Source organism: Ambystoma mexicanum, chromosome 4p (assembly GCF_040938575.1).
Source record: "Ambystoma mexicanum isolate Mex_15411 chromosome 4p, UKY_AmexF1_1, whole genome shotgun sequence".
Taxonomy (NCBI): Eukaryota; Metazoa; Chordata; class Amphibia; order Caudata; family Ambystomatidae; genus Ambystoma; species Ambystoma mexicanum.
Genome location: NC_090927.1, coordinates 1187563590 through 1187576710, shown reverse-complemented (window position 1 = coordinate 1187576710; position 13121 = coordinate 1187563590). Strand labels below are relative to the sequence as shown.

The 13121-nt window shown below is 44.1% G+C and overlaps 1 protein-coding gene across 6 annotated transcripts in view; it reads right to left on the bottom strand.

Moving 5' to 3' along the window:
• STXBP5 (syntaxin binding protein 5) overlaps positions 1 to 13121 on the bottom strand; it is a 2430573-nt gene that overhangs the window by 945739 nt on the left and 1471713 nt on the right. For all 6 annotated transcript variants that reach the window (XM_069606830.1, XM_069606829.1, XM_069606831.1 and 3 more), the window contains exon 15: positions 4751 to 4971. In XM_069606830.1, the coding sequence (XP_069462931.1) occupies positions 4751 to 4971 (221 nt within the window). The remainder of the gene's footprint in view (positions 1 to 4750; positions 4972 to 13121) is intronic.

The window sequence follows — 13121 nt, the reverse complement described above, 5'->3', positions numbered from 1 at the left end:
TATCACAATAACACAAGGGAAGAGTATCGATACTCTCCCCCGACCCATGGAAGCCGATTAGATATGACCCTCCCACTGTGGTTGGCATGGGCGCCTGATTATCAAGAACACAGGTAGCCACGTGGCAGCCAATGGGGGGAAAAGGCATTTATTTATTAACATTTATAGAGAGCGTAACAGCCCGGAGGTATCGTGGCACTGTTACAAGAGAGCATGCTTAGTTACATAGTACATTCTTAAAAAACATACAGAGTAAGAGGCTTAGTTGCAAAATACAATGTTAATTACAAATAGAGTACAAGAGGGAGGGGAGTAAGGAGTGTTAGTTAAATAGAGTGTATTTTAGCTTTTTTCGGAAAGCTGGGAGGGAGGTCTGAGATTCGAGTGTGTTGGGTAGGGCGTTCCATAGCGTTGGTACTATATGTGGGAAGCCAACCTCTCTGCTCCCCTTTGGCCCTTTTGATAGGGGGGATGCGCAGTTGGTTGGCGTGGCCAGGTCTTTTGGGTGTGTGGAAGTAGCTCTGATGATAGTCTCTGATAGGTAGGGAGAGGCTGTGAATGTTAAGCACTTGTGCGTAAGAGTGAAGGTTTCCAAAGTTATTTGTTCCTTCACGGGAAGCCACTGAGCTGCTCGCCTGGCCTGCGTGATGTGGTCTCTTTTGGGGATGTGTAATGTTGCGCTAAGAGCATTGTTTTGTATGACTTGGAGACTATTTATGTTTTTAGCCAAGTTGCCAGCTAAAAGGCCATTGCAATAATCAAGTTTGGCCTCAATGGTAGCTCTAGCTATTGAAAGGAGTTCTGTTTGGATAGGAAGGGTTTTACTGCATTTATTAGTTTGGTGGTGTGAGCAGAGGCAATGGCACTGACCTGCCGCGTCATAGATAGGGTGGAGTCTAGGTAGACCCCTTGTATGTTTACTGAGGAGGAGACAGGGATGATGGAGTTATCGATGGTAAAGTTACAGTATTTATTACTAAGTTTGGATAACGTTTCTTTAGGACCAAGAGTAATAATCTCCGTCTTATCTCCATTGAAACATGAAAGTGAGTCTGATACCCCTCTTTCCATTCCCCAGTGTTCTAAAATGAAGCCACAATTATACCATACACAGATGCCTCTCGCATAAGCTACTGTCTAAAGTCATGAACCCAATACATATACAGTATTTACAAAAATATTTTGAAATGTATTGTTTTCACATGTTGTATAACATTAAAAAGGCACAAAGTGCCAAATACATGGTATTACACATTTTAAGCACTTTGCCAATGGACTAAAAAACTGTAAATCTCAAACAAAAATGCGTTCACGGCGTGAACGTGGACACCGACGGAAGATGGTTTAAATCAAGATACGATGCGAGGTGTTTACGAACATCGTAACGAACGAATTACTGTGCTGCGGTCAATGCCGTTAGATCCGAAATAAAAGCAACCCGTATATGCGTTTGAAAACACGTGGTCTTCGCTGCAATAGGGGCATTGTAAATGATTTTTTGAATTGGTATTTGTTCGCCCGGAGGACATTGGCAGCAAAAGAAGCTGTGCAGCAGTGCCGCGTGTATTTTTTCTGAGAGTCCTGTATATATAAAACTTCGGGCCATATTTGTGGAAAAAGAAAAATAGTATTTTCAGATGACAACAATTCAGTTGTCCAAATCTACTATTGGGGTATAAAGGCTACCTTGACTTACTTTGAAGAAATTCTGTCCTAAAGATGGCTATAAAAAAAGAAAGTTTAAAGACACTAGGGATAGTGTCTGGAATAAATTAAAGGCTGAAACATGTCGACAGCGATCTAGAATACCCATGTTAATTAACTGTGGGATTGTGTTTTATATGAACAAAGTGGTCAGAATAATATGAAACCTTGTTATATAATTTCATTAACGTTCGATTGTTGCGCAACGCATTTTTGTTTGAGATTTACAGTTTTTTAATCCATTGGCAAAGAGCTTAAAATGTGTAATACCATGTATTTGGCACTACTTTGTGCCTTTTTAATGTTATACAACATGTGAAAACAATAAATTTCAAAATATTTTTGTAAATAGAGGCATCTGTGTATGGTATAATTGTGGCTTCATTTTAGAACACTGGGGAATGGAAAGAGGGGTATCGGACTCACTTTCATGTTTCATAGTGTGCTCGCCCTAGAGCTAGTTCCCTTTGAGTCTTGGTCCCCCGATACAAAAGTTGGGAGCTTTACCTGTTTTTGGTAATACTTATCTCCATTTAGACATAACCCATTAGCCGCCATCCAAGCTTGGATGGTGGCGTTTATTAAATGGAGGACTGCAGCGTCTACGTCATAGGCGCCCGAGAGTGGTACGAGTACCTGCGTATAGTCGGCATAATCTGTATATGCATTAGGGAGAGGTTGTGGATAGGGAGGAGGAGTTTAGGGAAACCGGAAAGAGGTGTAGGGAAAACTTGTTGTGATAGGTAAGGGGAAGCACAGGGATAAAATACATACACATGCTAATAACCTGGCACGCTCTGGCAACCCTACTTCAGTCTGACCCCTATCAACACTTCACCTCCTGTGCTGGACCTCCTTCTATAACATATATCTTCTTTCCTGTCAAATGCATGTATTTAGGAAGGTTAAACATAACAAAAACAGAATGAGCATGGAAACATGACAACGTTTAGCAACCAAAATGAAACAAACTGTGGAATTATCCCAAATGAGTATACAAACACATGGCCCCAGATGCAGACAATAGCAAACATGACAGACTGAATTCAGCTTCTGCGCCTTGACATAATAATTCTGGATTAGTTAGTGTAAATCTTACATGAGTTAGCAGAGCACCCGCGTCCGGGACTGAACCTTAAACACTTGCTCTTTACAACCAAAAAACCAGTTACGAGTTTGTACGTCTTGCCTGCTTCAAGTGTACTAGTTTTCACACACCCATTTGCAAACACACAAAAAATGGCACGCTCCACCTCGGAACGTAATGGTTTTCATCACTGTGTCACAATTTCCCCAGCATAACACATTTGCACTGTAAACATAAAGCTTATCCCTCATTCGAGGCATGAAGACTGCTCAATGCAGTTGGAACACCGACCAGAAACACGCATATCATTTAGACAAACGAACACTGTGCACTTAGCTTTGTTGTCCGGGTGCCCCACGGGCCTACCCGGACGCGAAGATGTTGAACGTTGGAGGCCGGCACCCCTGACAATCACCGCAGCATTGGCCTGGACTTCAGTTCTTCATGACCAGTCCTTCGGCGTGCCTTGGAAACTCCCTGGAAATCTCTCCTTATCCTCCGTGACCGCCCGGCGTCTGATCAACAGGCTGTAATTATAGTCAGCTGCCAAAGGCGCGAACGAGATGAACTACACAATATCACAAGTGCTGCTGGGGAATAGTTCCCAAGGCCTTTTCTTTGCTGCAATGTCAATCAGTCACCTTCCAAAAATTAACAGGGCAACCGTACTTTAGACCACTCTGCATTTTCACTAAAAGAACTTTTAGAGATGTGCACAGGGGCGCACCAATGCAACTATATTTACACTACAAGCATGCACCAAAATAACAATTACCAAGGCAATATGGATTCAATCATTAAGGACACCCCCACCAGGTGACTTAATTAAGCACTGAATGCCTGGGCGACCTAAGATCACACTGGCATCAAAAGAAAATTCTTTACAAATGACAAACTCTCCTCTTCATTCCTTTCCTACCCCCATCTATGCTCAACAGGAAATGCTTGAAAGGGCAACAGCCCTTGTATCTGTAACAATGTATAGGTGAAACAATACCAACTGTATTTATACAAAAGCCTAGGAATACTGGCTAATTAATGCATGTGAAATTCTGACTCAATAACGCACTCAATGCTACTAACCCACGACCACCTGTGACTTTGAACAGGGGTTTCTGAAAAGCATTACTCATGGTTTCTAAATGCTAATTATTGAGATTTATAGGCTTTGAAAATGCCCGAACAGGGTGAAACATAGCACGTGCCACCATCGGTTAATGTTAGCTTAGATAAGAACTCGTCTTATTTATAATTTATATGATAAGACATCTGATTTTATACTAATTTGTGATCAATATTTTTCTTTTGCCATGATGCAGGACTAACAACCTCTGTATCATTACATAAGTAGACCTTGACATATTTAGCAAGCATACACACCCAAATCGCCCAAGAGAAACAATGACCGATTTCAGTCTGCCACTTGTTTTACTTGAATGGAGTCAAATACATTACATTTAAATATTGCATAGATTGATGTATGTTGTAAATAAATCTAATCTAATTTTAATAGATTGGAATGGTCTAAATGTTTCCCTCCACAGGTTAAACTGTTGGTACCATTCATTTGTGTGACTCGTTGCTATGACTTGACTGATCTCGCTATTATTTTATAAACCCTTCACCCTGCAAGAAGTTGTGGTACTCATGTGCTAATTGATCATTTTTTTTGCTTATTACGAGTACTGCTATGGCTCATGCTTCATTGCAAATAGAATAATAAGTTGGAAAACAAGTACATCATAATCAATGTTTAACACAGTCGATCTTAAATCACAAAAAATAAGAAATGTGACTACTGGAAACTGTTTCAAGCGGAACAGAGCAGTCAACATCGTAATATTCTGGAGGGCATTGAGAAACCACCAATTATGCTATAAAACAAACTAAGAGTACATATTTTGAAACATGAGAGACATATGTTAAGCAAAGTGCAGAAATTGAGGAAAGAAGTATTACCGATATAAGTTCCGTGGTAACTTCCTGCTTGCTGAACCTGTAAATGATTACGTGAGCGGAAACTCCTGCGATACACAGCATTCGACTTTCTGGACACCACGATATCATCTGAATAGCATATGGATCTTCATCTACAATGTCTGTGTTGGCTTTGTCCTCTTTATTTCTGGACTTCTCAAATACTTTCGCTGTTTTTAGCTTGTATAGTACCTGAAGAGTTACTAAAAATAGACAAAAATTTACATCAGTGCATTTTACAATTAAAACAACTTGATTTTGCCAGCATCTAGTATTCAGTAAATTATTTAGTATGGTCATTCCAGTGTTCATCAGAGATATGGAATATATGTAATGGAGAAAGTGACTAAAGAGAAGCAAGTCACACAATTGCACTTTTGTGAATCTTTACCTAAGCAACACAAAGCCATCATGTGTCAGGAAATGTGCCACTGTGGAAGCACAGAGGAGTCTGTCACAAGGGTGACCAGGATCAATAACCAGACCAAGAAAGAAAAAGCAAATTAAACCAAGTTTCTTTATTTTGGAAAGATAACACAGGTTAGGCAAAACTACAAACAGAGCACTATAACTATTACTCAGTAACTAAATGAGTGTTCTCACAGCGTAGAACACCACAGATCGAGTTTAAAGGGGTACCTGCACCCTTGGGTTCCCTTCTTCTCAGAGAGAATCATTCATGTTATCCCTTGAGGTAAGGCAGAAATTCGAGACTGACACGAAGACATGAATCAACAAAGACGTTATTGGTTAATGTAAAGAAAAAGCCTTCTCTACTTCTACAGTGGATTCTCTTTGCTACAAAACAAACCGGTGATCGTCCGAATGTCCCAAAACAAATTTAGTTCAAAACCTAAGCCGACATATCACTAGCGTATTCTAGTAGAAAGAGACGATAGAAAATAATGCTAAGCTTGTGCTTCGTTTAGGGTTACTCCACCAAGGGAACTTCGTGAAAGCAGATTTTTACCCCCAATTCAGAGGCACATAAAGTGAAAGGAAACCGTTTTTCAAATCAAAATGTCATAAAAAAGTTCTCTCAATAAGATCCCTGATCAGTACCAGAGTCTTATCCTGTCAATCAAATCTGCTTTATTCAGATAAACAATATATCCATAAAAGCCATGGCAATCACAAACCATAAACATTTAAGTGATCAACATAACAAAATAGCTACAATACTATCCCCTCCATATGGACTCATTTTATTTGATTCCATCTAGTCATTAGGGTTGAAGTAAATCACTTTAAATCATTACATTATCAAATGTAAAATGCCACAGTATTATCAAAAATTCTAAAAGAAAAGTCCAATGTTTGAATAGCAGTATACGTATAAGAATAGAATAAGTAAACATAAATAAATATAAGCTTCAGATAAAAATCTGGAGACAGACGTTTAAAGTGACTAGCGTGAATTAATTCCAAATACACGTAAAAATCAAGTCACACTTTGCGGTTGAAATTGAGACATAAGAAAACCTCCATAAAAACAACAGTGTATCAAAAATATCCTCATCATATTTAAAAAAAAAGGCTCAAAACTCAGTTGGGAGCTCTTGTGTTCGCTTATGTGTCACATTTAATCATCTTTTCATTTATTGGCCAAGCTTTATGTATATAAAAGGGACAACGCCCATGCTGTTCGAGGAGCCTCCACATTCAATTATAAAATAAAGTGTCGGGCAGTGTTGGCTGAAACGATTTCCTTTAAAGGAGGGGACCAGTAAGCTACTTCTCTGGGATGAATACGCAGGGCAGAACAACATAAAATGGGACAAATCCTCTACCTCCACGTGACACATTGGGCATAGTCTCACAGCATCCTGCTATGCTCTTTTGCAAGAATATAATTTAAAATAACCCATTAAAATGCCCTCTAGTTATTGGGTACCTTTGGGCTTTCGAGTGGCATCAAACAAGGTAATCCTTAATGGTGTCAGGTGCTAGATGCATGAAACTTCCCCTTTGATTACCCCCTCATCAATTTCAAACTTTATTTATAAGCACGACTCTTGGAAGCAAAAACAATAGTTGGGGCATCAAAATGCAAAATTGCGTTAATGCACACTGGCATTTTTTTGATGTGATTGAGCCATTTAATATTCTCTGCACCTTTCCTTTTAAAGGACATTCCTTAGAATATAGCAAATCATAGATGCTTCCGGATTAGACCAGATCATAATCCATTGTTTGGTGCTCTCTTCCTCCTTCTCAGCTACCTTGCCCTCTCCTCTTACCTCCTCTGCCCTCCCTCGGGATCCTTCTACACCTCTGCGGGGAGTACCTTTGATTTGTACCCCTCCCCGGAAGTCTTTGAAGCACAGCAACCTTCTCCACCTCGCCACTCTTAATTCTTGCTTAACTGTCAAACACTGCTCTGACATCTGCGGTCTCCTGGAAGAACTCGATCGTGATTTCCTTGGTCTCACAGAGACATGGTTCACAGCCAGCTCTGTCACAAGCGTGGACACTCTCCTTCCTGATGGCTACAAGATCCTCACCTCGCCCAGATCCAAGTGTTCTGGTGGAGCTGTAACCTTGATCTCCCTGAGTGGATTCCTGCCTCTATCATTCCTATGCAGGTCTACTCCTCCTTTGAATGTCTGCTATGTAGGCTTGCTCTCTCTCCTGGCCACTCTCTCACAGTGGCTACTATCTACCGGCCACCTGGTCCGGTTAACTCCTTCCTCTCCGAGTGTGCAGACCTCTCTTCCTCCCTCCTGGCCTCAACAACTCAACTCCTCCTTTTTAGAGACTTCAACATCCACCTGGATGCTTCATGTCCCCCCACAGGACTTTACTGCGACCTTTGCGACTCCCTCTCTCTCTATTCTTCCCGCTCGCCCGACTCACTGCAGGGCACACTCTTGATGTATTTATATCCTCAGACCCCCCGCTCTCTAACTCTCTCACCACTCCTCTCTCCTGGAGTGATCAGGTTCTCTCATTTATCTCTCTACCCCTCTACCCCTCAGGCCAAGCCTATCCCCCACACTGCCACCCACCTTCTCAGTCATTCCACCCATGAAGCGTGTGTCAGCCGAGGCTTTCACTGCATCATTCTCTCCCACTCCTGCACCTCTGTCTAGAACAGCCCTTTCCATACTCCACTCTACTATCTCTGATACTATCGATGTACTTGCCCCTGTTATGAGGATCCGCATGAAGCCTAAAATCAAGTCCAACTCCTGGTACGACTCAGACCTCGTCACCCTTAAATGCAATTGTAGGGTGGCTCAGAGGAAATGGTTGGCTTCTTTTACACCTTCTGACTAACTTGCCTGTCGCCTGCTCCAAAGGCAATACCGACTCTCTGTCCTCACTAAGAAGAGAGCTCACATCCAAGCCCGCATTTCTGCGACATCTAAAAACTCTGACGAACTCTAAAATCTGCAAGGAGCTGGCCAATCCTGCTGCAGTCTCCAACTCTCATGTCCCTTCCCAGGCACTCTGTACGGCCCCGGCTTCTCACTTCATCTCTAAAACTCAGGACATCCTATTAACCCTCAGCTTCTCCTGCATCTCTCCCCACGCTCTCATTTCCCTCCGGCCCCCCTGCAGCCACCCCCTACCTTTGCTGCCTTTCCTCTCTTCTCCCCTGATGCATTTTCTAGACACGTCCAATTTATGAAAACCTCATCTAAGCAGATTCTTCCCTGTTCTTCCAAAGCCATCAATGACCAAATTGAAACCATTGCCCCAGCCTTGGCTGACTTCTGCAACCACTCTTTCGACTCTGGTACCTTCCCATTCCCCCTGAAGCACTCTCTTGTGCACCCTCTTCTCAAAAAGCCCTCAGCTGACCACTCCCTTCTGGCTAATTATCGCCCGATCTCCATCACTCCTTTCCTGCGCAACCTCATGGAAAAGCTGGCAATCTCCCAGCTTAATCTTCACACTGAATCTGTTGGCTGTCTCCATTACCATCAGTCTCGTTTCAGAGCAGCCAGAAGCATGGAAACTGCTCTCCTGAACATCCGTGAAGACCTGCTCTCTAAGCTTGATTCTAATCCCCCCTCTGTCCTCATCCTACTTGATCTCTCCTCTGCCTTTGACATGGTTAACCATGCCATCCTGCTCAACCGGCTCCGTGATAATCTGGGTAGCACTGATTAGGCTCTGGCCTGGTTAACTTCTTTCCTCTCTGACCGACCCTCCCAGGTTCAACTTGGATCCTTCCTCTCCTCTATCTCTCTCTCCACCTGCTGTGTTCCCCAGGGGTCTAACCCTGGTTGTTCAACCAATACCTGGCACCTCTCACCCACTGCATTGCTGCTTTCTGCGCCAACTTCCAATGCTATGCACATGCCTTCAGGCTCCCTACTCTTGCCTCTTCTCTCATCCCGGATTGTCTCTCTGCAATCCAAGAGTGGTGTACCGCCAATGATCTCTGCCTGAATGCAAGCAAGACTGAGATCCTCCTCATTGGCACACCAGCACCCTGCTTTCCCCTCACTCTCTGACTGGCCTCCCTTGGCCCTCCTCCTGCTTCCACCTGCGAGGCTAAGAACCTCAGTGTTATCTTCGACTACACACTCCCTCTTTCCTCACATCACTGACGTCTCTAAGAAGTCAAACTACCAACTGCATCTCCTCAGAGGTATTCTCCCTCTCCTCTCCTTCCCCCAGAAGCTCACGGTTTCTAGCGCTCTCTCTAGGGTTGATTAATTTAACAACCTCTTTTTAAATCTGCCTGCCTCTACTGCCCTCTGAAACTCACCCAGAACAGGACTGCAAGACTTGTCCTTGGCCTCAAGCCCAGGGATTGTATCTCTCCAGCACTGAAATCCCTCCATTGGCTCCCAGTGGCCGCAGGGATCAAATGCAAGACCCTTTGCATTGTTCACAAGGGCTTCTGGGGCCTGGGGCAAAATATCTCCAGCTTTCTCTTCTGAAGTATCTTCCTACTCAAGACCTTTGATCCTACACCTCCAACTGCTTGAGGGTCAGGTACTTTTCCAAGCAACGAGCTGGGGGCAGATCTATCTCTCCTGCAGGCGCCTCCCTCTGGAACAGCCTCCATGCCTTTCTGAAGCTTGATCAGAACCATATCCAGTTCCGGAAGCAGCTGAAGACGTTCCTCTTTGCTTCTGCCTTCTCTCTTCCCTGCTGATCTCCTGCCTGATACTGCAGAGGTTACCTGGCTACCCTCTGAACCACGGGCCCAGGGCCCTGCCCTTCCAGCTGCACTGCCTTCTGGCAACCCTGCACTTGGGGCTGTATCTGTTACCCTACAGTCTCCCTACCTGCACTATCACTTGCTGTTATGCACTTAACCTTGCACTGGCACCTGTTGGCGGTGCTTCCTGTTTCTTGATGTTCAGATCCTATGTCCTGCACTTTGCTCCCCCTCCCCTCCCTCAGCACTTTTCCCCCTTTCCTCTCCCCTGCACTTGCACAATCTCAATATCACCGGGCTTAATAAGATCAATGTCTTATCCCACCCATGTTCCCCTCCCTGCCTCGTCGCGCTTTGAAACACTTGTGTAGGGGCACGCTATAAATAAAATATATCATAGTAGGAGAGGTTCCAGAACTAACTCATACTGAATAAAACTAAGGCCAACCCTCATTGTGTCTTGCATCGTTTGGGGCAAAACTAGGACGTGCCAACAAATTCTTCAAAAAAAGATTTTCGATTGTCTGTACTTGCACATCATCTGAGAATGATATGATATGATATATGTTATGGCATTTGTAACGCGCCTATACACAAGTGTTTCAAGGCGCGACGAGGCAGGGGGGAACAAGGGGAGACAGACAACGATCCTACTAGGCCAGGTGTCATTCAGATCGCGCAAGGGCAAAGGGTAGAGGGAAAGGGAAAAGTGCAAGGGGGAAAGGGAGAGGGGAAAGTGCAGTACAGAATCCCAAAACTGCTGCCCCATATTTAACTGACCCAAAAGTTAGAGCAGTATAAATAGACAATCATCTTGAGCGGTTGTTGTTTGATCAAAACGGAAGATGCACCCAATAGACTGATTCATCCAAAACCTCTTGTTTTATAGAGTGGGGTTTCGGTGTGATAAGTTTCTGAAAATCGAATCCCCAAATAATCAAAGTGTTGTACTCTAGGGATTAAATTCGCATTACAGCACATCGGGGGGAACATACAACTTCTTATTTACATGGTGACATATAACAGCTGTTTTGAGTTAACCTATAGACCTAGTTCTTTCATAAATGACGCATACTTGCTGACCAAAACCTGCGAAGACCTGGGAGTGTGTGGAATCAATACTGCATCATCTGCGCAAACTAGAGCCGAGAGCTACATCTCACCTATCTGTGGGATATCGGCACCACAGTCCAGTAGATCATTCAGCAGGTTATTAAAATAGAATCAAAACAGAAGCAGAGCTAACACACTCCCTTGTTACACCCCCTGTACCAATAAGGAACACCAGGGTGTGCAGTGACCATCCCTGCCAGATTGTACACAGGGCTCATTTTGTATGATTTAGTTCTCTAAGGATGTGTAAGATGTTATATGGGCATCCATAGGACTCGAGCACCTGCCATAACTTCTCTATCTAGTCGAAGGCGGTGCTTACGCAATCACCATATCCAAATGTAGTCCCTGTTCTACTGTTCCTAATGAAGGACGAAACCCAGTTGCATCAGAGCAAGAATATCATTAGTTGAGACCCATTCCTCCAAAATATTAAAATGACTTATACTGTCTACGGGGATAGTGCAACTTGACTGGGGTTGCTCCCCAAGTCCACGTCCAAAAATATTGGTCTCTGAGCATTCCAGGCCCTTTTGTTCTTCAGCCTGAGGCTCTTTCAGCCCGGTTTACTCTTCCTCTCATTTTAGACCATTCTGGGTGGTAGGCTTCTCGGTTGGCTCTTCTCAGACTATGAGCTTCTTTAGCCCAGACAGTGTCTCCACTTGTCACTTGCGGGGTACGAGCTTCTCTAGATCTTGTGATTTCTTTGTTCCCCACTGGTGTACTACATGCTTCTCCAAACGGGCTATGGTGGTTTTTCTCCTCTGAAGTTTCTCTTTTGGTCCCTTGTCATCTGTAGGTTTCTTCAGCCCTTATGGTTTCTCGGGTCGCCCATCGTGAACAGAACTCCTCTCTTGCGGGGTTCCGCAGGCCACGGCTTCCCGCTCCTCTGCGGTTTATTTTTTCCTTTGGGTATCTGGCTGGTTTTAAGTTCCCCTCTATGATGGAAGGAACAATCTGGTTGGTCCTGTCGTTCACCACAACGAAGCACCATATACAGGTCTGAAACCAAGCCTCTCACCTTAAACGGACCCTGTGCCCGATGGTCCTGATCAGTTTCCAAATATCGCATAAACATGATGCAGTGGGAGGAAAGGGGAGGATGGGTGTTTTTGTCATTAGGGCATTCCTAGTCTCCGAAAGCGGGGTGTGGGTGGCCCCCAGTGAGATCCCACTTGCCCTGTCCCTGAGGGTGGGTATTACGTATCAGGTTTACCTCCTTAGTCCCAAGAGAGTGACTCCCCCTTGGGGAGAAGGGATGAACTTCCTGAATTTGTCACAACCTGTGACTGAAAGTTGGGTTTAAGGTTTTCCTGCACTCCCTCTTTGTGCTCCAAGGATCTTCTCCTCCTGGGAAATTCAGTCTCGGGTTAAAACAATTCTTACACTTTTCTTCTTTTGGTTTTCTCTGGACATTGTCTCTTTGGCTCCTGGATTTAAAGAGTTTCCGCACCTTCCCCATTTCCTCTTAAGCTTTATTACTTCTGCAATATGGCTTGCCTTTGTTGTGTTTCCAAAGGGCTTCAAGAAGGCTTGACTGCTGCATTGCTCAGTCTCCTCACAGCCATGCACAAGCTTGTTTATTTTCCCACCATGGGTTTAATCCCTCAGATTAAGATTTCATCCTTATCCCCTGCTTTGAGGCAGGCATAACTTCTGGTCACTATCCTTCCTTGCTAGGCCTTCTCCCTTCTCCTCCTGATATTTTTCTACCACTTTTGCCAGCTATTGGAGCTCCACCACGAGGTTGACTTGCACTTTGCACAGTGCTGCTGTGCGCGAGCGGCCTCACTGCGGCCCGGACTGTTAGGGGGCCCTTCGCAGGGTGGAAAACATTGTGCATCTCTCAAAACAGCAGGGTGCTTTACGAGAACAGACCCCGGGCGTGGTGCCCTGCAACCACGTCACTCTCTAGGCTGCCTGTCAATTATACAGCCACTGTTTTTTGGTTCTACGTTATTTCGCCGAACGAAATTTCATCGTGGGACTTTTCATCCCCGACCCTTTCATCGCCAACATTTATTTATTTATTTATGGGGGGCTTTGCCCTCCAAACCTCCCCCTTACTTAAATAATCATACCCCAACCCGCACAAACACCGACCCTAAAAAAAAAAAA